The following is a 24,522-nucleotide window of genomic DNA, read 5'->3' as shown; positions in this document are numbered from 1 at the left end:
CAGCCACTGCAGATTTATTAGATTATAGAAGGCAGATGTATCACTGGTGTTCAATGTAACATTGTTGAACAATGCATATTGTTTGTTCTACATACCTTTTACCACATTTACATGGAATTTCATATATACACAACTTTCATAAAAGCAAATCATTCTTCACAGATCCCAGAAGAGCTGCCATTTTGGCTGGTGGAAAGATCACATCTGCTTTATGCTTCTTCATTTTTCTTGCAATTTTTGAAGAGACATTTCCCACATACAATAGAAAGGATGTAGACTCACATCTCTTTCTTCCTGCTCAGCTTTTGGTTGGCCTGGCTCTCTTAATTTGTAATTTTGTATATCAAGTCTTATGTAATATTTCTTAAGTGTATCAGATCATTTTGTAGGTTGTCAGTATCAGACACTAAATGAGTCCTGTGTACTAAAATTTTAAGTACACTCATAACTTGAGAAAGATGGTGGCAGCTAAATGCCTGCAAGTATAAACTAGTACGAGTGGACGTATAGTAAATGGTATGTCCTAAAAATCTGTCTTCCTTAAGCAAACTAATACATCTAGAAATGGTACGTGGCCATTCATTTCCCATACAACTATAAAATTGATATTTTCAAGAATGGCATTTAGATGTCCAAGGAACTCGATCAATTTGTCCTCACTATGGGCTGAAACTATGAATGTATCATCGACGTTTGTCCAGAATTCTGTTGATTTTCAGACTGCAGAGTTGAGTGTTTTTTCTTCAGAATTTTCCATAAATAAATTAACTACCATGGGCTAGAAAGGACTACCCTTGGCAACACCATCATTCTGTTCAAAATGTTTATTGTCAAATAAAAATTAAGTAGAGGTTAGAGCATGTTTAACTAACACCATTATGTCTTCTTCAAACTTGCTGATAATCAATGGTGGCTAACAATAAGTGCTATGGTGAACAATGAAAACATGTCAGATCTGACCAATAAATCAGAGTTGTTACATTTCAAAGTTTTTAACCTAATAACAAAATCAGCTGAGCTACATATATAATGTTCACATTTACCTACAAAGGTCTCAATAAACAGGCTAAATGTTGGGCCACCCAATAAGTAGCTACATCTACGTTGGTCACTCTTGCCCCAAATGTCAATGCTTTTAGTATCTGCCACAATTGTGGTTAAGTCTTAATCTTCTGAAATACCAGCAAAAATATTGAAACTAGAATTAAAAATATCTTGAATGCACACCTGAAAAATGATGGAATATTTGCTGAAAAACTTCAATAAACACATCACATACCTCTTCTGGGAGTAGATGGTTGTGTGTGTCTCCACAGTAATGCTTAATTCAGACTAGCGGTTTATTAACTTTTGTATTATGGATAACAGGACAGATAGTAATCATTTGTTGCATTATTCTGATGGAATGTGACTTGAAAGACAGTTAGGCTCACAGTAACTAAATACTGAGTTCCTGTTAATGAACTAATTATGACTGTGTTGGGAGTGAATTCAATGGACTTTAAAGTAGTGTATGTACAAGTGAACTGTTTAATGACAACATGAATGGACTGTGTAAACATGTTACCACTGAGTGTTATTGCTGTTTATAACATTGAAAAGTAAAGTTGCTTTACTTGGTTGTTTAATGACATTATTTTGGATGCATATTAGCAGGGCAGTTATTGCTAAACCTACCAGAGGAATTATACTTAAAGAAGTATCAGTTGATAGAGACTGGTCATCTCACTGTATGAAAATATCTATGTTGAATGAATCTGAAATCTTGAAAAATTTAACCCAAGCATGTTGTGTTCATCACTGAACTGCATTACTACAAACAAAAATCAGTTTCAGATAATGAGACTTCAATTCTGCACATACCATTGTGGAACTTCAAGCAGTAACCAAGTAAGTAACCTTATAACTGTTTCAGAAAAACATTCATTTTTATTTAGTTCCTGTAAATGAAAGCTGACACATGCTTAATAATTTTTGACTGAGGTTGAGCAATGCCCGTAGTTTTGTTACATATACAGAAACATATTTTTCAAATAAAACTTTGTTTTATTCATAATTTTTGTAGTTACTGACTCACTGCTTCCTTGCACAGAATGGCTACAAAATCTATGTCACATTAAAATAAATGAATGCTCTGCAGAGGTTTTACAACATTACTGATTTTTCAGCTTTTTACATGAGTACTTCACTAATTTCACCTGTAACGTGTTGGTTACAAGGTAGTTTCATCTATGTGGCTTTCATTTAAATTACTTATTTGGAACTTCTGCTTTTACAGGCATATTTGCTGTTAATTCATCACATTTAGTAGTGTCTCTGAAATAGGATGTAACAATAGTACATAGTTGACTCCTCTCACAGTCTGCATCACACCCTGATTCTAAGCTTGGATCTCCCTCTTTCACAGAATATCTGAAACAAATTTGATTAATTCAGAACTATTTTTAAAAATATGCATTTTAGATACACGATATGAAGATAATATCAGAATTGATTGGAAAAGCCAGTTTACTGACTGATCCAAACTATAGTTTAAAAATGAATTTTAAACTCTTTGTGTGGTACAATCACAGTATTGTTGCTGACTAACTTTAAAAACAAAGTAAAGGTGATTATAGATCAATAACTTGTTCAGTGAAATACACTGATACCTACTTGAGGAATAACTGTGTTATCTTATTTTTTCAAGAAATCTGGAAATGACAAACACAACACTATTGTACCACTTTTTTTTAAAAAGATACATTTTTTGTAGAATTGAACCAATAATCTCATTAAAAAAGATTATCTCAATCTCTCAGAAACACACAATTATTCTGAGGGAATGAAATAAACTGGAACCTAGTAACACAGATGATGGGATGATTAACTTTTAGGCTGTTACGTCAAAGCCCACAAAGAATGAAAGAATTCAGAGGAGGCATATAGACATTTACCATTTTAACTGTTTGTGTCTGAGATCACATATTTTCAGTTAACTTTGTTTTTCATACTTACACATTTTTTAAAAAAAATTTTTTATTGTAAAACTGATGTGTGTACACATGCTCTCTACAGCAATAAAAAATTACAAGAGGGAATTGTGATTTGTAGCAAATATTAACTATGAAATTGGTATGAGAACCATATAAGTGTACAAAAAATAACATTAAAAGTTTAGTAGTTGCTAAGGAATGAGCACAGTTTAGTGCAAATTGACTTCATAAGGCTTTCTTTGTTAAATTGTTGAAATGACATGTGGTTGGAAGAATAAAATTGCAGTGCAATTAATGTAAGAATGGCACAACTGCAGAGAACGCTCTGTAGCTCTTTACAGGAGAGAAAGTGAAAAGTTTTATATATATTAATTGCTGATATCTGTGTTTTCTTCCAAGTATAGTTGGCATTTTTCTCAACACTTAGCAGATAACAAACCCTGAATGCTGACTGTGGCCCATTTCTTAGAAGATGGCTTTGTAAGAATGCAAGATGGTTGCAGAACTGGGGAACTAAATAATGCTTCTTATGCTCCATTAAGATTATTCTGTCCAGTGACTGGAATGAATGATTGTGAGTTAAGTAAATGCTGTAGAATGCTAAGTACACTTTCAGAAAATATCTGATACTGGCTGCTAAATATGATGTTCATTGGGAATAGGATGTTACCCAAGTGTGGCTTGTGGTTTTCATACTGGGGAAGGTGCGACATTTATTGATCAGAACCAAACTAGATCTTAAGTTACGCTTCACATCAGTCTGTCTCCGCAACCAAGATTTCAGAGAGAGAGAGAGAGAGAGAGAGAAGGAGGGAGGGAGGCCAATATCACACTCTATCCAAAATTTTGCATACTGTATTTTCTTTCTGTTTTATAATCAACTGCTAAATATCACCAAAAGCTAAGTGCAAGATAAGATCTACAGCTGTGCCACAGCAGCTAGAGACAAGGCCCATGTGTGTGGGAGTTGTGATTGTGTGAATGTATGTGTGTTTTCTATTTCTGAAGGAGGACTTATTAGTCTGAAAGATCAAATGTTTAAAAATCCTTTCATTATGCCTGTTTGCATTTCAGCACCTCCTCTAACTGGTGAATAGTGATCTAACTTTTTCATGATATTGTTGTTTGTGTGGAGTTTTCAGGTAGTAAAGTGTGTGCTAATATTGACTTACCTTCGAACTGAAATTGCATGCTACTTGGAGTTATAAATATATGAGGACCAGTAAGAGAAAAGAACTGCCATATTTAATAGACTACAAGATGCATCTTAATTTTTAAGCACTTTTTAAGAAAATAACATTTTTATTATTAGATTGCAAAGCTGCGCTAAAAAAATCTTAGTTTATAAAACTGAACTGGCCTTTAAAATCCCTGAAAATCGTCATCTGAACATTCTTCTTCTTCTTCTTCCTCTTCATCATCATTGTTGTCCTTTTCACATATAAGATGGTCTCCACTGCCATCGAGAGCATTGCAAATGCTGCACTTATTGAAAGAATTAACAATAAATTCTTCTCTCAGTCTAGACCATAACTGTTTTATCCACTGACACACTTGTTTGATTGTAGATCATTTTAAAACTCCCTTCGGTGTGAATTCGTGTTGGGTATCATCCATCATCCATTTGTTCCATTCCTCTCTCATATACATTTTAAATGGTTTATTTATTGAACCATCAAGAGGTTGCAATTGTGAAGTAAGTCCTTTTGGATTAACAACAAGCTTTGTGTTTCCCTTTCTCAATTTCTCTTTCACAAAATTTTTCAAATGACTACTAAACTGATCTAGCACAACTCCTTTTCAACCAAGCACCTTCCCTTCTCCCCCACACTCTGTTAATCCATAATTTGATACAAACCTTATCCATGCAACCTTGTCAGGTATATGAACAACAACACCTGGCAATACTTCAGAAAGTTTTTGGCATTTTTTGAGCTTGAAAAATGATCATTGGAGTACACTTAGTACCAGCAGGACATGGAAAGACAACAATGTAATGCAGCAGGACATGGAAGGACAACAACATAATGCAGTTTTTTCATTTGCACTTGCTTTTGTAGTTACAGTTTCATTACTTTTCATGGCAACGGTTCTGTTAATCAGCGCATTAAATGTCAGAAGAGTTTGTCCATATTCACTATTTGGATTAGTTCCACACTGGTTTTCTTTTGATGTTGAATAATAAAGTGACAGAAAGATAGTATTTTCTCTCTATACTCTTGTGGCATTTTCTGAGATGTTTTGGTTCATGAACTTGTAGCACCAGTCAAGCCTGTAGCACCAGTCAACTCCACCTTTAAATTCTGATAAATTCCACTGTATCACTAGCTTATGAGGGCATAATTGAATCATTTTTGTTTCAATTCCAACACAATTTTGATGGTGTCCTTGAATCAATTTCAATACGTCATCTTCTAGTTTTAGCCATTTTGCAGTCAGTCTTCTATTTCCACCTTTAGTCTTCCTCGTTTTTTTCAGTTCTTCTTTACTAGTCTGCCAATTGTGAATCGTTTTTCCTGTGGTTGAGGGCCGAAATACTGCTTAGCTGCTCTGTTCCATGTTCTTCTGCATATGCTATTACTTTCAGGGTGGCAGGGAGATAGTGTTAGCAAGCTTATGAATCCCCGCAACTCATGTTTGACACATCAGTGCAGTGCTACTGCTATCAGTGCAGTGCTACTGCTAGTTGAGTCCAATGTTGCCAGATAGAGATAGGTTTCCTGTGGCATTAAATATGTGCCCATTTTTAAGGTGGTAGGAATTTTAAATCAAATGCTGGTTATTTTTATATTGATTTTGTGTATAAGCTGCACCTGAATTTTAGAGACAAGTTTTCAAAAATAAAAGTGGGTCTTATAATCCATAAAATAAGGTACCAGGCTGCAGCTGGAAGACTGCTCATGATGTAAGTTTGCCTTACCTGATAAGAACACAGCATCCAAAAGCCAAAAAACATTGATCGTATCATAGTCCGGCACACACATTAAATATGTTAAGGGGCTCAATATCAATGTGTATTTCATTAGAAACCTGAAGCTTTAATACTGAATGTATACCTTCATAATGTTTGAAATATAGGACAACTGTAAATGATTCATTCATTTTCAAAGCTCTATATTTTCTGAAGTATTACATGTGCAACTCTAATAGGTACATAAATAGAACTGTTAACTCACCAAGTTTACATTCTGTACTCAACAAATGTTCTATGAGTGTCCATCTGGTCACATGATGCACATTCAAGTGACAGTCAAGTTCATTCCATACCTTATATAGCAACATCCTATCTGCAGTCATCACAGCAGTGTTCCTGAGTTGTCCCATTGATCTTGGCAGAGGAGGTATGTAAACATGTGTCTCAATGTATCTCCAAAGGAAAAAAGGCATTAGGTCAGATGACCTTGGAGCCGCTACCATGCCCAATCCAGTAATGTGGAAGTTCATCTTTTAGGAAGTAACAAACATTGATGCTCTGCTGAGGAGGTGCCCTGACTTGTTCTTTTTTTATAATTCTTTCTGAATACAAGCTGCACTGTTGTAACAGATAAACATCTTGCATGTTTCAATACACAAAAACTCTTTTCTTGCTTTGTTGTCAGATTGCCAAGAAACTGCACTTACAACACCAACAGGTGGGCAAAATGCAAACTCGTCAAAGTTATGGTTCTAATCATTCATCAATCATATTTGTACATGTAATACTTTGGTTAATGTAGAACTCTGAAAAGGAATGAATCATTTATAGAAGCCCTGTATATGAAAATTTATCACAAAAGAAATCAAATGCATTTATATCAATGAGAAATGCAGTGAAATAATCCAAGAAGAGAGAGACACATATCATGAACAATATTTTTTGCTAAGTAAAATACAGTTAAAAGAAAGCAAAATAAAGAACCTTTCATAAAATTAGAAAATGTCATAAATATACCTCATAGGATGCATTTATAACAATATATAGTATAGTTAGACATCTAATTCCTTTCAGATTGCAGATTATGTCCATATATCTGGCCAACAAAAGAATCTGCACTAATTTAGGAAATGACATATTCAGCTTACCCATAGTATTGTTGTATGATCTCAGGAGTCTCGGCCATTCGATGGACTAATTTGTTCAATTCAGTCAAGTTCATAGACTCTACACCATAAGCTTCTTGGAAGGAGTAAAGTTTGTACCAGTTAGGTTCATTATCAGGGTCAAGGTTGGCTTCAGTAAGATTAAACATCCAAGTAGTGTAATCCACAACAGCCTGTATTTGAAATAAAAAATTTTGCCACAGAGTGCATTCTTACCACTTTTGTTAAGGTTTTTAAAAGTATCAATGCTTTTGAGATTAGCTCCATTCCTTTTTAATTAATTTACAGTAAAATACAAACATGTAAAGGAAATACAAACATTATTGACTGCAAAAATAATAACTTTTTCTTGTCATTGTTAAGAATGCAAAAAAACTTTAGCCATTTTCGATAGCTGAGCAGACAAAGAATATTAAACTTTAAAAAATATTTACGTTAATTGGTATTATAATGATAAATGAAATGTGTATGCTTCCATTTTCAAAGTTATTAAATGGTTACACACACACACACACACACACACACACACACACACACACACACACACACACACACAGTTTGTATTCTATAAATGTGACGAAGAGTTTGATGAGACAGTTTTTTCTGATGAATTTTGGTTAGTGAACGCCCTGATAATGCAGGGAGGCTATGTAAGAAACACACTATGCATTGCAGAGATCATAACTCTCAAAATTTTGAGAGCCTGATTGCCAGTATCCATAAAAAATATAATTCTTCCTCCAAATTATATTTTATGTAATGATTATGAGGGTAAATGGTTCTATTTAGAAGAATAGTAACCATATTTCTTCCTACCCATCTTTTAGATAATTGTACAGAAAAGGGGAATGAGCAGGGAGGGAAGTGAGAAACAATTCTGGTACACCATGTATCTGACCCAAGTTGTGGGGTACAGACATAAATTTTTGATGGAATTTCTCAGCAAAATAAACATTTTGGCAAAGTCTCTTGAGTCCTTGTTGTCGTATATGGCAGCTTTTATACGAATGGATAGGAAACCAAAGAAAAATTTGGAGGAGGAATTATAGTTCAGGAAGATAAGATAAATTTTTTTAGGTAATTTGGCAATGACATTGTAATTCTGTTAGAGACATCAAAGGACTTAGACAAGCTGTTGAATGGAATAGACAATGTTTTGAAAAGAGGACATAAAACTAATATTAACAAAAGCAAAACAAGGGTGATGGAATGAGACAATGCCAAGGGCATGAGATTAGGAAGTGAGATACTGAAAGTAATAGATGAGTTCTTTTATTTGGGGAGTAACATAACAGATGATGACTGAAATAAAGAAAATAAAATCTAGACTGGTAACGATTTAAGTATTAGGAAGTCCTTTCTGAAGGTATATGTATGGAGTGCAGCCTTGTGCAAAAGTGAAACATGGATGATAAACAGTTCAGACTAGAAAAGAATAAAACATTTTGAAATGTGCTGCTACAGAAGAATGATGAAAATTAATGGGCAGATCACATAACTAATGAGGAGATACTGAATAGAATTGGGAAGAAAAAATATATGTGGCATAACGTGACTAAAAGAAGGGATTGGTTGATAGGACACATTCTGAGATATCAGTGGAAGCGGTACTGGAGGGAAGCATGGGGGTAAAAGTTGTAGAGCAACACTAAGAGGTGAATACAGTAAGCAGGTTCTACATGATGTAGGTTGCAGCAGTTATTTGAATATGGAGAGGCTTGCACAGGATAGAGCAGCACTGAGAGCTGCATCAAATCAGTCTTTGGACCAAAGACCACAACAATACATATATTTAAATTTGACATTACGTACATATTGTATTATATTCTATTTGTATTTCTAAAGTGATTTATTTATTCTTGTATCAGAAACATACTTATTATACACAGTTATGACTTACTACTTTTGCCCAAAACTTGGCCACTTCCAATGCATTTTCTGTTCCTTAAGGATTTCCTCTTCTTTTCAGGAGACTGGACATAGTTGGCATTGAAGTAAATGATGAAAAGTCTGTTCTCTTTCCACAGTCACATTGTATATCATCTTGATCAGTGTAGCCCCATCTTGCCAAATTAACCTTTGATCTGGCAACTCCAGTCTCAGTCTATTCAGAGACTTCCTAGTCATCGATTTCTCATCATAGCCAGGTGTCTTCTTCTCTGGAACTCTTTTTCCAGCTGGGGGAAGGTAGGTCATAGTCCTCCATAGTTGCAATCTTGCTTTTTCAGCTGTGGTTCTAAATGCAGTCGAAGTTTTAAGGAAATTCCTCCTCGACTTCAGTCATTGTGGATGTGGATCTGGCCATACAGAGCAAGCACTCTCTCTTGCTCCACTTTTTCTCTTTCCTCATTCACAGCTATTTATCTTTGAACAGGAAATGGTTCTGTTCCTGCACAGTGGTAAAACCATGTGACTGGTGTGGATTTCAGACAACCTTGTTTGATTCTGCATGTGTCATTGATAACCATGTCTATCTGTTTGGCCTTTGTTGATTTATACCAAACAAGATACGCATACTCTGCTGCAGCATAGCATAATGCCATTGCAGAGGTTCATAGAGTTTCTGGTTGAGAACCTCCTGTGGTCTGGTCAGTTTCTGTAGAAGATTGTTCCTGGCGGAAATTTTTGACTTTCAGTTCATGCAGTGCTTTTTGAAGGCAATAGATCTATCAGGTGTCACTCCTAAATATTTTGGGGTTTCACAGTGTTCAACACCTGACCATACTATCTGTAATTTGTGACTAGCTTCCCTGTTTCTCAAATGAAAAGATTATGCTGACTTGTGATTTGTACAGTAACAAGCAGTCAGGCGTATCCTGGTATATGTCAGAGAATGACAGGTAATCCTTTCACACCAGAAACATCCACATCTAGAGTGATGTGCAACTGCTACACCATGAACCACAAGGTATTGGTGAACGTTGATCCTTTCCCTTCCAAGACTTTAGAATGGGTCCAACATGTAATGTATAATGTGCTTAATGGATAAGACTCAATAATAGTATTATTTTAAAAGTTACGTTAACTATTGCTCATTCCTAATACATAAGGCATATAAGAGATGCTAGGGATAAAGACAAACCATTTGCACTATTGTATGGGGAGGGAATGGGAAAAGCTTCTGACTTTAAAAGAGTCTCTAACAAAAACAGACACACACACACACAGTTTCATTTTCCCAGACAGATGTCTTGTCCTGACACTGTGACCTGAATGAGCTGGGGGACAGGGTAGGGGGGGAACGGGTTAAAGAATATGACTTACTGTATGTTATTTGTCTTATAGATGTAGTACTTAAACTGCAGCATCACAAAATAGAATATTTCGAATTGTTGTACACATTTGCAATGTAAGTATCAATTTTTGTTTGTAATGTTACACTGCATGTGATTAATGCCATTGAAACTGATATTTGTAATAGTTTCTTATGTGTCAGAGAGTAGAATTCCACCTATTTCAAGACTTATAACTTATATCTAACTTTCTATTCTAAATATCTATCCACTATACCTTTTTTTTGTACAGTATGCACCACACATGCAAAAATTAATGTTATCAAAACATTTTGACAGAAAGGAAATTTTGAATTTCCCACACACTCGTCAAAACTTTATTCTAAAGGAGACAGTATTAAAAATTATAATAAGTTCAAAATCAGGAAAGTATTGAATTTGGAGTTTGATTTACTACTATAATGTCATAATAAAGACGTAGTATTATTCTGAAAAGGAATTCATGGAAGATGATGTAGCAATTTGAACAAGGATTTATATATTTAATATATACAGTGTGTCCCATTTATATTGATCACCCTAAATAACTGTTTGTCCAGACGCAAATTACAAAATGTTTCAAGCAAATGTTCTTTAGCCACCAAGGAGACATCAATCAGCACGATTTCCTTCATTGTAGCTTTGTTTTTTACAAAGATATGAACAGTGGTATGACTTTCTTAAATGGCATTCTGTGTTTTTTATTCTGTAATTCATTTCCTCACCTGAAGACCTATTCAAAGGTGTATCTCATTGTACCATTCACTGAAACACAATGTTATAAATTACATAACACAACATTGATGTTGATGCTCCCAGCACTTAGTGCAGCTACTCGGGGTAATGGAACACAGCTGCATGCTGACGTTATCAGAGGAAAAATGTAAACATAAGTATAATGCACACCCGTCATTCCATCAACCATCATCAATTGAAGAACTGTGTGAGCAGAATGTACACCAATGAAGGGAAGGTAGAAATGCTACTCATCTATGGGGAATGTAAGCTAACAGAATAGTAATTGCAATACTGTTTCCTTATGTACGGGTACATTTAGTACAGTAGTTTAGTCCTGCCAAATACTGTTGTGTAGAGTAGGCATGCAGTAAAGCCTGTCCTTCCTACAAACTGCATTCACATAACGTTTCTTTTATTGTTGTTGTTGAAGGTAGGTGAAATGCTACGCAGGCAGCGCAGCTGTACAGAGAGCAATATCCTGACACGAACCCACCTTCCCAATGAATGTTTTCTCATCTTGCGGCACTTTAGGAGATGGGAAGTTTCAACCTATGACAACGCAATCTTGTAGCACTCGCACAGATAAAGCTGCCGGAGCTACTGTTCTCGCTTCCAATGCTATGAATCCACATGTGAGCACATGACAGCTTGAACATGAGACTGGTATTCTTAAAACCAGTGTACATTGTATTCTTACACCTGACCGGTTCCATCCTTACCATGTACACCAACATCAAGAATTGGATGGGAATGATTTCCAGAATTGTGTACAGTTCTGTCAGTGGGCCCAGCAGCAAATCCTCACCAATCCGAACTTCTTCTCCAATGTTCTATTTACCGATTAATGTTCCTTCTTAAACAAAGGACAGGTAAATACGAGGAACATGCATTATTCATCCAGTAACAATCCATGATGGCCTAGACAGGTGTAACATCAGCATCAATGGAGAGTTAATGTCTGGTGTGGGATGCTTGGTACTACAATTATTGACCCTTATTTCATCAATGGTAGTCTAAACAGCACAGCATATGCCAACTTCCTCAGATGAATTCTTCCTTCTCTTCTGGATGAAGTGCTGCTAAGAACCAGAATGCTTATGTGGTATCAACATGATGGATGACCAGCACATAATGCCTTGCATCCACATCATGTTCTGAATCAAAGGTATCCTGCCAGATGGATTGGTCGAGGAGGAACAGTTGTGTGGCCTGCTAGATCTCCTGATTTAAATCCTCTGGACTTTTTTCTTTGGGGATGCATTAAAGATGTCTATCGTGATGTTCCAACAATTCCAGAGGACATGCAGGAACGTATCTTGCTTGCTTGTAATTCTCTTCAGCTGGCAACACTGGAAGCAGTAAATAATTCTTTCATTCAATGAGTGCACCAGTGTATCAGTGCCCGGGTCACCACTTTGAGCACCTTTGAATGTTCTACTCCTGGGCAATGGTACAGGAGGGTCAAAGTCAATTTTGTGTTGTTTTTTACTTGGTTTTCATTTGTTTTCTGACAACTCCAGTAAGTGGACGAATTTGTGATCCAGGGCTCAAAGTCAATGTTGTGTTATGTAACTAATAACATTGTGTTTCAGTGAATGGTACACTGTGATACATTTTTGAATAGGTCTTTAGGAGAGGAAATGAATTACTGAATAAAAAATAGAGGGATCCATTTAAAAAAGTCATACTGCTGTTCATATCTTTGTAAACAACAAAGCTACAACAAAGGCAATCATGATGATTGATGTCCCCCTGACAGCTAAAGAACATTTGCTTGAAGCATTTTGTAATTTGTATCTGGATGAACAGTTATTTAGGGTGCTCAAGGTAAGTGGGACACCCTGTATATTTAATAACAGGAAGCTAAGGATGGAAACAACAAATAAAAATGAGAAAAGCAATCAGTACCTATAGCTGGCTAAAGTGTGGCACACAGACACACTTAACAGCACAAAGACAACAAGGTTTCAAGTTACTGCTCTATTTTTAGAACTGGTACACACTTTTGGACACAGACATCAAAATAAACCCACCTGCAGCAGCACTACTTGTTTAGGACTAGTTGCTCAAATTGAGAAGAATGGGAGGAGGGGAAAGTCATGTGGAAACTGTATAGGGCATGTACAAGACAGTGATGAAAGGTGTGAAGAAATGTAGGCAGCTTTAGGCCTTAGGGATTATGAGAATGGAAGATAAGCTGGAGGTATCATGGTACCATTACCTGAGGAGAGGGGGAGGGGGGGGGGTTGGATGGCGGAGAACTAGGTGTGGTGAAGCTTTTAAGTTTTTTCAAATGCTTTCCTTACTTCGTATTGCAAAACATGGATGCATGTGTTCGAGTCTTTTGTGCAACACAGACAGAAATAGTGGGGTGTGTTCACACAAACAAACAGGAAACATGCCATTGGTGGAAATAGCTGTTGTGAATGGTCCCTGATATTCTGGATACTGGCACTGGGACAGAGTTGACATCTGAACAGGTCCTACACATGTTCTATTGGGGACAGATCTAGGGATCTTCATGGCTACGAGAGTGCCTTTACATCACACAGACAGTCATAAAGGAACACTCCACGTCTGCTGAAAAGTGGCATAATGATATTTCACATGAGAGGTAACACGTGGGGATGTAAGATGTCCATACATATCCTTGTGCACTCAGAGCCTCCTCAATCACTACCAGCTGTAACCTGAAGTCATACTTGATGGCTCCCCACATTATGGCACAAGGACTAACATCACAATGCCTCTCCAAAACACTGGAAGAAAGGGATCTCTTCCCAGGTTGCCATCATATTTGCTGATGGTGGTCACCTAGAGTAGTACGGAACCATGACTCACTGCTAAACACGATGTGATGAAGTTCATCAGCAGTACATATTTCCCAGCAATAGCAACACTCCAAATGCAGCTGGGACACAGAATGGGATGGTAATGTCCTAGTCCAGCTTCTGACCCACAGTGTTCAATGGCACAGAATGTTGGAGGTATAGATTTGAAGGGAATACGATGTGCTTCTTGGTGCATCATACTGAGATCCTTCCTTCTGATGTTCGACTGAACATTGATGACAAGTATACCTGCCATCACAGTCTCATGCAGCCAAAAATTAGGTATCGTGTTTACTCGAATCTAAGCCGTACTTTTTTCTGGTTTTTGTAATCCAAAAAACCGCCTGCGGCTTAGAATAGAGTGCAAAGTAAGCGGAAGTTCTGAAAAATGTTGGTAGGTGCCGCCACAACTAACTTCTGCCGTCGAACATATGTAGCGCTACACAGACATGCTTTGCAGGCACAAAGATAAATACTGGCGCCAAAACATCTGCGTCACTGAATAAATTTAAAAAAAAGGTGGAAGACGAGCTTTTTTTCTCCGCCCGGAGTTTCGACCACTGCATTTTCATACATTATCCAACGAAGTAAATACAAATTCCGTATTGTTCATCTTCGAATGTAGCAGCATTTCAATGTAATACGAAAATCCAACTGGCAAGACTATTTGGGATGTTTGTCAATATGGCCAACTCTACGTTCTGAATTTTTTCCTACCTGTGAGAAGAGATGGTTGCTAATAGGAACTTTTATGAATTTTGAATCACATGCAGTATTCTCTTCACCATAAGAATAATATGAATATAAACATTTTTCCATGTATTCTTTCGTGTTTGCTGCTATCTCATTTAAATCCTGTCTGCCTAATAAACTACGAAACTAGAGTGAGACAACAGCAAACGCAGAAGAATATACATATCATGTCATGTTTATATTCGTATTATTCTTATGCCAAATAGTGATACAGTCAGAAATTAAGCACGGCAATTGACTAGATTTTTAAATCTAAGATGACTCTAATCTCTGTGCAGAATGTAATGTAGTAAAGAGGCGTCTGAAAAGATTTTCAAACAGAGAAAAATTTTCGCTAAACTCTTGTTCAGAACATGTTCTATCATACGCAGGCTATCATTTGGTTCTTGTTGGTCATTATCAAAGAAAGCAGCAGTGTAAGTAACAACAAGTAGCAGTCTCTTGCCATTTTTTCACTAATCAGACGATTCCTCTCTTTTTTTTTCTTTTTAATTGTAAGCGGCGGTAGCGCGCACGAAAGCAAGCCATGCCGCGAGTGGCGACAGGCTGAAACACTCATTATCAGAATGCGACAAACAATGCATGACACAGTACAGTAATGCATTTTCAGCTTAGAGTGACGTAAACACCTATAACAAAGAGAACAGCACTTATCAGATCAAAGGAAAATAGGCAATCAATTCAAATCAGACGAAGTACATGAAAAAGGAAGGGTACCCGTATAAATACGGACGGAGCACCTGACGCATGGCAATGGTTACCTGGTAAAGCTTAACTGCTAAGCTTACGACTCGAACCAAACTACTGTAGCTGTATCGTCATTCATTCGACCTAAATTGTGTCTCATATTACAATGGACCAACTTTGTTTCGATTTGGAGGTGCGTCCTTAAACTCTCTCTCCCCTTGAATTTCGAGTCTCAAATTTCAGGTGCGGCTTAGATTCGGGAATTTTTTTTTTCCTTGATTTCAAGTCTCATTTTTCAGGTGCAGCTTAGATTCGAGTAAATACGGTAACTATCACATCCAGAAGCACCACATATCTAGATATTGCGCAATGTGACCAGCCGGCCAAATGGAGACTCACAAAGAGGCCTCTTTCAAATTCTGTCAGATCCAGATAATAATGTCTCACATGAGTATGTGGGGTCTGCGTGTCCTTTACAGTTATCATTCAGTACCTAGTGCTGTTCATACCCCTTGTATATCCTTGAGGCCTGCTAACAACACTAAACATGAACAATACAAATCCATTCTGGTGGGCAATATGCCTGTTACAGAGAATTGCAACTCTAGTCATTTGCATATACACCAATTGTGTGGATGTGATATAAATACACTGACTTCTGATCATGTCTTCACTTTTCTTGTCAGGCTATGTATTTAGGTGAAGAACTAACGTACTAAAGTTTCATAAGCCATGAACCACATAAGTGATTATTGTATTAAAGGGAAAGAGCAATGGGGAAAGTGACAAGACAAAATGTTCCTCATTGGGGGGCAGAGTGCTGAAACTGAGGCTGTGGAAATTGTATTTGTCAGAAGATTTAATGTTGCCAGAAATAATACATCAAACAGAGAGGGCAGCAAGTGAGTGTTGACCACACTGCTGTAGCTGATGGGTTCCCATACAACAGCTGCAATTGTCAACTCACCTGGTTGACTCTCTAAGATCCCAAGTAAAATTGTGAGTAATAGCTGGGGGGGGGGGGGGGGGGGGGGAGGCATACACAGGGGCAAGGCCCTGCCCCCCCACGCCCTACCCCTCCCAGCTCTCAGGGGAAGGAAAAATACAGTGTAGTTAGTTGTGTTTCTTCAATAAATGATTTAAAAGTCAGTATGACACAGATTTTTAACAGGATCAGTACAGGAACTTTTTTTTATGCTACATACAAGTTGCCATTTGTCCTCCAAAATATTAAAAATACTCCATATGCCTAGGTCTACCTCTCCTCCACTTTCAAACTATTGTATGGGTACCCTTGTCTAGGACTATAATAGTTAAAATAATGTTTAAATTGGTGTTAGTCTAGGGGTTGAAGATGGCTGCTATTTGCTTCACTGCTTTGCAACTAGCGCTGTCTATCGGCAACACAAAACACACACACACACACACACACACACACACACACACACACACACACACACACACACACACAGGTTCTTTTGCAATAAATAATTGAATGTATTCCCAGACTTCATGTACACCCTGTATGAGAAGGATTAATTGTATCAGAACTCCTTTGTTCAATAGAATTATGATGATAACATAACCAAGCAGAAGTGTCATAGGTTTTTTTAGAGGGGAAATATCTGTGTGATGTAAGACTGGGAGAATATTTGGCCTAGGGATGAATTTGGATATTGTTTAGGTTGTTCGGGTGACAGAATAATATTTTGGGTAATTATGATCAGATTTTTGTACCAAGATTAATCAAGAACACTTATTTTCTGGGATGCTTATCATCATAAGGCTACTGACAAGGCTTTGGAAACAACAAGTTATTGTAATGGATGTAAATTACTCACTCCTGTATTTCCATCTACTTTGTATACTTTGTAATTTGGATTTACATCATAGTATGTCACAAGACTTCCTCCATTGTAAGCAACAATGCTGGCCCTTGATGGATCATCAGAAGCATAGTGCAGCTGAAACCTGTCTCTGTGTGTGTGTCCATTGAATACAGCTGCAATGGTATACTCAAATCTGGAAACGAATAATGAAGATGAATAATAACAATAAATAATAAAGATTAACAATAATAATAAAGCAGAAGTTTACAAATTAACACAGAAACACACAATCAGTTTTATTTGAGCATAGTTTTTCAGTTGTTGTTTGTTGTTGTGGTCTTCAGTCCTGAGACTGGTTTGATGCAGCTCTCCATGCTACTCTATCCTGTGCAAGCTTTTTCATCTCCCAGTACCTACTGCAACCTACATCCTTCTGAATCTGCTTAGTGTATTCATCTCTTGGTCTCCCTCTACGATTTTTACCCTCCACGCTGCCCTCCAATACTAAATTGGTGATCCCTTGATGCCTCAGAACATGTCCTACCAACCGATCCCTTCTTCTGGTCAAGTTGTGCCACAAACTTCTCTTCTCCCCAATCCTATTCAATACTTCCTCATTAGTTATGTGATCTACCCATCTAATCTTCAGCATTCTTCTGTAGCACCACATTTCGAAAGCTTCTATTCTTTTCTTGTCCAAACTATTTATTGTCCATGTTTCACTTCCATACATGGCTACACTCCATACAAATACTTTCAGAAATGACTTCCTGACACTTAAATCTATACTGGATGTTAACAAATTTCTCTTCTTCAGAAACGATTTCCTTGCCATTGCCAGCCTACATTGTATATCCTCTCTACTTCGACCATCATCAGTTATTTTGCTCCCCAAATAGCAAAACTCCTTTACTACTTTAAGTGCCTCATTTCCTAATCTAATTCCCTCAGCATCACCCGACTTAATTAGACTACATTCCATTATCCTTGTTTTGCTTTTGTTGATGTTCATCTTATATCCTCCTTTCAAGACACTGTCCATTCCATTCAACTGCTCTTCCAAGTCCTTTGCTGCCTCTGACAGAATTACAATGTCATCGGCGAACCTCAAAGTTTTTATTTCTTCTCCATGAATTTTAATACCTACTCCGAATTTTTCTTTTGTTTCCTTTACTGCTTGCTCAATATACAGATTGAACAACATCGGGGAGAGGCTACAACCCTGTCTTACTCCCTTCCCAACCACTGCTTCCCTTTCATGTCCCTCGACTCTTATAACTGCCATCTGGTTTCTGTACAAATTGTAAATAGCCTTTCGCTCCCTGTATTTTACCCCTGCCACCTTTAGAATTTGAAAGAGAGTATTCCAGTCAACATTGTCAAAAGCTTTCTCTAAGTCTACAAATGCTAGAAACGTAGATTTGCCTTTCCTTAATCTTTCTTCTAAGATAAGTCGTAAGGTCAGTATTGCCTCACGTGTTCCAGTGTTTCTACGGAATCCAAACTGATCTTCCCCAAGGTTGGCTTCTACTAGTTTTTCCATTCGTCTGTAAAGAATTCGTGTTAGTATTTTGCAGCTGTGACTTATTAAGCTGATAGTTCGGTAATTTTCACATCTGTCAACACCTGCTTTCTTTGGGATTGGAATTATTATATTTTTCTTGAAGTCTGAGGGTATTTCGCCTGTTTCATACATCTTGCTCACCAGATGGTAGAGTTTTGTCAGGACTGGCTCTCCCACGGCCGTCAGTAGTTCCAATGGAATATTGTCTACTCCGGGGGCCTTGTTTCGACTCAGGTCTTTCAGCTTTTTCAGTAGCAAGACCTAAAAAAATTATGAAACATTATTGCAAAAGAGTATCATTTTCTTGAAGTATAATAAAGCATGTGTTGACTAGCGACTATACATGAGCTCTGACTGACAAAATAAACATTGCTGCCCTGTGCAGTAGAGTGAACAATAATATCTGTAATGGTTTAGTATGTGTCAAACTGCTGACCAGTGTAGACCAAGATGTAATTGTAATTCTGTCTTGTAAATAAAGTAAGTATTTGTCTACCACACACTGTGTACCATTTATGACTTACGCATGTCTGCCAGTACTGGATTAACTACAAAAAAAAAAAAAAAAAAAAAAAAAAAAAAAAAAAAAAAAAAAAAAAAAAAAAAAAAAAAAAAAAAGAAAAAAAGAAAAATTGGGGGCCTCAACTATGTACTCTCAGAGTCATAGTTGAAATATTAAAAGCTTTGGATGGTTTCGTTGTCTAGGGGATGGGATACATCGTTGCTGCAGTACATGCCAAATACTGCTGAGTCTACAGTATACAAAATAAATACACACATGAATCAAATGGTCCAAAGTTCCTATCACTTGGCAATTGTGAATTTTGAATATAACATAGAAATTTATGAATGAAAGACTGCAATTAAATAAAATCTGCAGGCCCTATTTTAAAGATTTTGAATGATGAGTATGATAGCAGAAGTACTTTTAAGAAAGCTGTTTGGTTCTGCAAAACACTTATTGGTGTCAATGGTCCAACAATTAAATAAAATACAAGTTGAGTAACAGGGAAACAATAGATTCCTAATTCACATAATTAGTTATGAACAACAACATGACTCGTGAAACACATACTGTGTCTTCACTGCAGAAGTCACAGAAATGTCACAAGTGCACAAGTTGGCACTACGAAATATTTCTATCTCCCGCAACCACGCGCAAACTGCTCAACACTTTCCAAGTACTTCATGCGACCCTCTGTTGCGCCTTCCTGTCCAAAACTCCCCCGCAGAACGTGCCACTCAATGCTCCTCCCCCACTTCCCTACAGTCTCTCCATTGACTTTGGTAGTCGCCTACCATGGTAACGATCACTGTGGTTGGTTTTGGTTAGAGGGCTCCCGCCATGTCTCCAAGCCAACGCACACTCACAAACATATTAAAACACTTATGAAATATTGGATTTGCATTTAAATAACTTGAAATTAAATAAATATTCCTATGGCTGGACCATAAACATGCTCTAACACACATTATTAAATATATAAACAAATTAAATAAACGTATATCAAAGGAATAGAAACAAAAGTAGGCCAGTAGCCTAATGTACCTATACTTTCTAAAACACAGTAAATATTTGACCAATTTCTTCATGAATAGTATATATTGGATATAAACAAAGACATAGATGAATAAATATACTTATAAGCATGCTGCTACCGTTTTTTTGTGTAATTGTGGAGTACTTATGGCCTGACATGATCAGTAGTAATCGTCCACTTTGACCTCCAATAACTCATGTACTATTCAAGTTACATGCCTGTAATTCATACCAATTTAGGTTTACACTAATATCTTTCTAAAGACATGTTGATTGACAAAATTTGATGAACTGTTTAGATTTTGGGAACTCATTGCTGGGTGTTACTTGTATAATTTACAGTCAGATATTAAGCTTTAAACTAATAAAGACATTGAAAATATGATTGCACCATCAGAATTGACATGCAAATAATGGTAATGTACATGTTTCTTTTTAAGGCATCGTGATTTCTCTGGCTATTATTAATTTCTACATGAACTGTGAAATGTGTGCCATTATGGTTTTGCAAAGTCCACCATCTTTGGAACTTTCGGCATACAAATCTCCTTCATCGACACCAAGCACAGTCCTTGACACTGATACAGCATCAACATGGAATTCCCAGCCATTTGGTCAGCCTGGACTGCACACATTCAACCAGGACTGGAGGAACTTCAGTGCAGTGGTTTAGACAGAAGCAATGCCAGGTGGTGTGAAGAACAGTGGTGGCCTGTTTATCCTGAAACAGTTACTTCCTGTGCTCTCAGTTTTTCCTCTGTTCCAGCTCCCACACCTATCCATGGACTTCTGAACCTTTCCAGTAATATTCTCCAGCCACAATGCTATACAAATGCTCCTAATGGTGCCTTTCCGATGCATCAACAATGGACTCTATCAAATAATATTGCCCAATGCTTCAATGTATGGACAGCAAGTAACCATGCCCAATCCCACCACAGTGTCTGAGTCTCATGTTGTAACTACTTCCACACTGTTCATTCTGTTCAAAAGTGATCCCTGTGCGCTGAATAGTGACATCACTCTTGTTCCAGCCATGTCCCTCATGCCGTGTACCATGTTTAACCTAACCACTGCCACACACCTGGTATCTCACACCTCTCAGGTGAATTCAGCATACGGCACTAACGTGCTCCACAGGCCTGAACTTTTGCAGCATTCACTGCTTCAGGTTCCATCTACATTGTGCCCACCCATGACTGATGTCATGTCCATGCCAGCCACATCACACACTTTTGACTTCTCATACACCATTCTTGGAAATGGCATGCATCTGTTTGACTAGTTGAGCTTTACACATCCCATGCTTGCCGTGTTGGTTTTCAAGACACACAGCGCCGTGCTTCCACAACTGCCTCATCAGTACAGTATGTCACTCAGGTCTATGCTCCAAATGACATGATGTCTGCACCACCTGCACTGTGTGCTTTTATGTTGCCACCAGACATGCACTTCCAAGAGATGCAGCAACCACATACTACATGCTCTGTTGCTCCCATGTCGGTCAACGCCATGCTCTGGCTGGTCCTTTGTGTGCAATCCATGGACAGTCTCCACACCACCTGGCCTTATTTTAAACTGCCTCCATTCCATACTGACCTTCTGACAGTATGGTTCACTCTATGTGTGTGCTTGATGTCTGACCACAGGATCATCAATGGCGATGCACGATGTATGACCTTCCTCTGCCACCTCAGCGACAATGCAGACATAATCAGTGACCTATTCCTGGCAGTACCCACTCACAACAAGCACAAGATGACTAAGGCTTTGCTGCTCCAGCACCTCCCACACTCCCCGGAACAGCAACTACATGTAGTTATGCATGAAGAAACCCTTGGAGACAACCTGCCATCCTCGCTCTGGCTACATCTATGAATACAGACTGAGCCTACGCTGATGTCTGACTGCATGCTCTGGACAATGTGCCTATTGAAACTTCCCATATATGTCCAGACCGCAATGCTTAAGCATGAGGATGACCCCTTCAATGCCAGACCTTTTCCTCAAGAACCAAATTCACACCATGGTGCAGCACTGTACTCTCATTAACAGCTACTCCATTGTCAGCAAGGCCATCACCCCACTTGACTACAAGGTGACTTAGGCTAATCGACTACCACCAAGCTGCCCTGAACTGCTCCACTTGCTGCTGGCCGCCATCACTACCCCCACTCTGCTTAGCAGCGATATGTCTGGAATCAGCTGACTCCAGCTGATTCAGGCTGGCCCCCGCCCGCTGCCATGCCGTGTGACCTTCACAGTGCCAGCAGACAAGACTCGATAAACTATACAGCCCAGAGTGTCCCCCCCCACCCCTCCCCCCCACCCCACCTCCCCCAGCACTGTTTACAAACAGATGGTGTGCCACTTCAGAGAAAAATGCCGCCCACCTCCATCCCTTCAATGGCCAAGAATACTGTTGGTTCCATAGCAGATTCAGACAGGAGGCTAGCGAACTGCAGAGTGCCTCAAGCTAACCCAAACAAACACAGTAGCCTGCGCTAACCCAAACAAACACAGTAGCCTGCCACAGGTGCACCAGGCCACTCTACAGTCAAAAGGTACCTTAATCAACAGCACCTTCACAGTTCTGCCACCTCATGTCACCCTTCTGATGGCTCACACTTATTTGTTTACAACCATCAGATGCCAACCTACTTCGTTGTTGACATGGGTGCTGACGTCAGCACCCTCCTGTCAGCTTGAGCACTTACTAATCTCTCACCATCATCGTTCCAATTACCTGCTGCGAATGATACTGTTATCATGGTCGCTGGCACTGCCTCAATCACTGTGGACTTGAGAGCAAAGAATCACATGCACTGGACCTTCCCATCATCTGCTTGCTGTCCTCATCCACGCTTTGTTGCTGCATCATGATGGTTGGCAGCCAGTCATTGGAGTTATCAACGACGTTTTCCCTGAACATTCCTGACCAGCCCCCACCTCTTCATCACATGTAGATACACCATTGGTATCTCCTCATAAAGTGCTCAGCACTCTTCAACAAACTTTGCTCTCTGATGTCCAACTATTCTTCACTATGCACCACAGATGACATCATGTGATGCAAAAACATGGATCTTCGGCAGTGCTTTCCTGAAAGTGCATAATCACTTCACACTGCCAAGTGCAACATTGCAGCAGCCATGCCAAACATCTGTCTCTTCCAAGGATGCCAACATACCTTCAGAGCCTATCTGAAAGGAATCTGAACAGGTTCATGAAGTTCTGCGTTCAACTTCAGTCCGCGATTCTGACAGTGTACCCATTCTCCCCCCAGTGACCCTCCTCTACAATGCAGCATGTTTCTGCCTACAGACATGCACACTACTATCAGGGCACATGCAGTTTGTGACAGTACTAATCATTATATAAACACTACAGCCAGCCCACTTGTTTGACATAGACCTCGACGCCTCCCTCCCCACAAACTTACAGGGGCAAAAGCCACTGTGGACAAACTAATGGAGCCAGGCATTGTCAGTCCATTGAGTGCCCCTATAAAGCTTGTTTTAAAGAAAGACAAATCGTGGCCCTTGTGTGGCAACTATTGGTGGCTTAATGATTGAACTACTATGGACAGTTATCCAGCACCTAACTTACAGGACTTCACTCAAATGTTAGCTGACGCCAAAATATTCAGCATTATTGACTATAAAACAGCATACCTCCAGATTCCCATGGTGGAGCAAGACATACCGAAGACAGTGGTCACTACACCGTTTGAACTCCTGGTGTTTTTGTGTATGCCTTATGGGTTAAAAAACACCTTGCGAACATGGCATTGTTTTATTGACAAAGTTTTGTTCAGCGTACCATTTTGTTATACCTACATAGCCGATGTCCACATATTCTCACCATCAGCAGAAGAGCACGAGGCTCACCTCCAACAAGTCCTGTCTGTAGGGTAATCATTAACAAAGACAAATGTCAGTTATGGTAAGCCTGCGTGACATTTGTCTTCCACCATGTAAGACAAATGTCAGTTATGACAAGCCACCACATAGATACCTCAGGCATCTACTGGCTCCAGAGAAGACCAATCAGATATTACTTTTGTCACCTCCCTCCACCTACCAAGAGTTACACAGACTTTTAGGTGTCATAAATTTCTACAAGAGACACATGCTAGACTCTCCTTTCTCTGACCAAAGTCCTGTGTGGGAATAATACTGTGGGAAACTCCACCTCAAGTGGGCACATCCTATGCAGTCCTCCTTTGATAAAATCTAGGAAGACTTACTGCA

General features: G+C 38.5%; 1 protein-coding gene across 1 annotated transcript in view; it reads right to left on the bottom strand.

Annotated features, from left to right (window-relative positions):
• Positions 1-2,249: 2,249 nt before the first annotated feature.
• The window catches only part of LOC124775934 (sphingomyelin phosphodiesterase-like), a 158,092-nt gene continuing 135,819 nt past the window's right edge, over positions 2,250-24,522 (bottom strand). Inside the window, exons 9-11 of the mRNA XM_047250779.1 lie at positions 17,178-17,358; positions 7,038-7,228; positions 2,250-2,412 (exon numbers count right to left, since the gene is read on the bottom strand). Coding sequence (XP_047106735.1) covers positions 2,250-2,412; positions 7,038-7,228; positions 17,178-17,358 — 535 coding nt within the window. The remainder of the gene's footprint in view (positions 2,413-7,037; positions 7,229-17,177; positions 17,359-24,522) is intronic.

This window comes from Schistocerca piceifrons, chromosome 2 (genome assembly GCF_021461385.2).
Source record: "Schistocerca piceifrons isolate TAMUIC-IGC-003096 chromosome 2, iqSchPice1.1, whole genome shotgun sequence".
NCBI lineage: Eukaryota > Metazoa > Arthropoda > Insecta > Orthoptera > Acrididae > Schistocerca > Schistocerca piceifrons.
The sequence above is the reverse complement of the archived record's forward strand: the minus strand, read 5'-3'. Positions and strand labels throughout refer to the sequence as shown.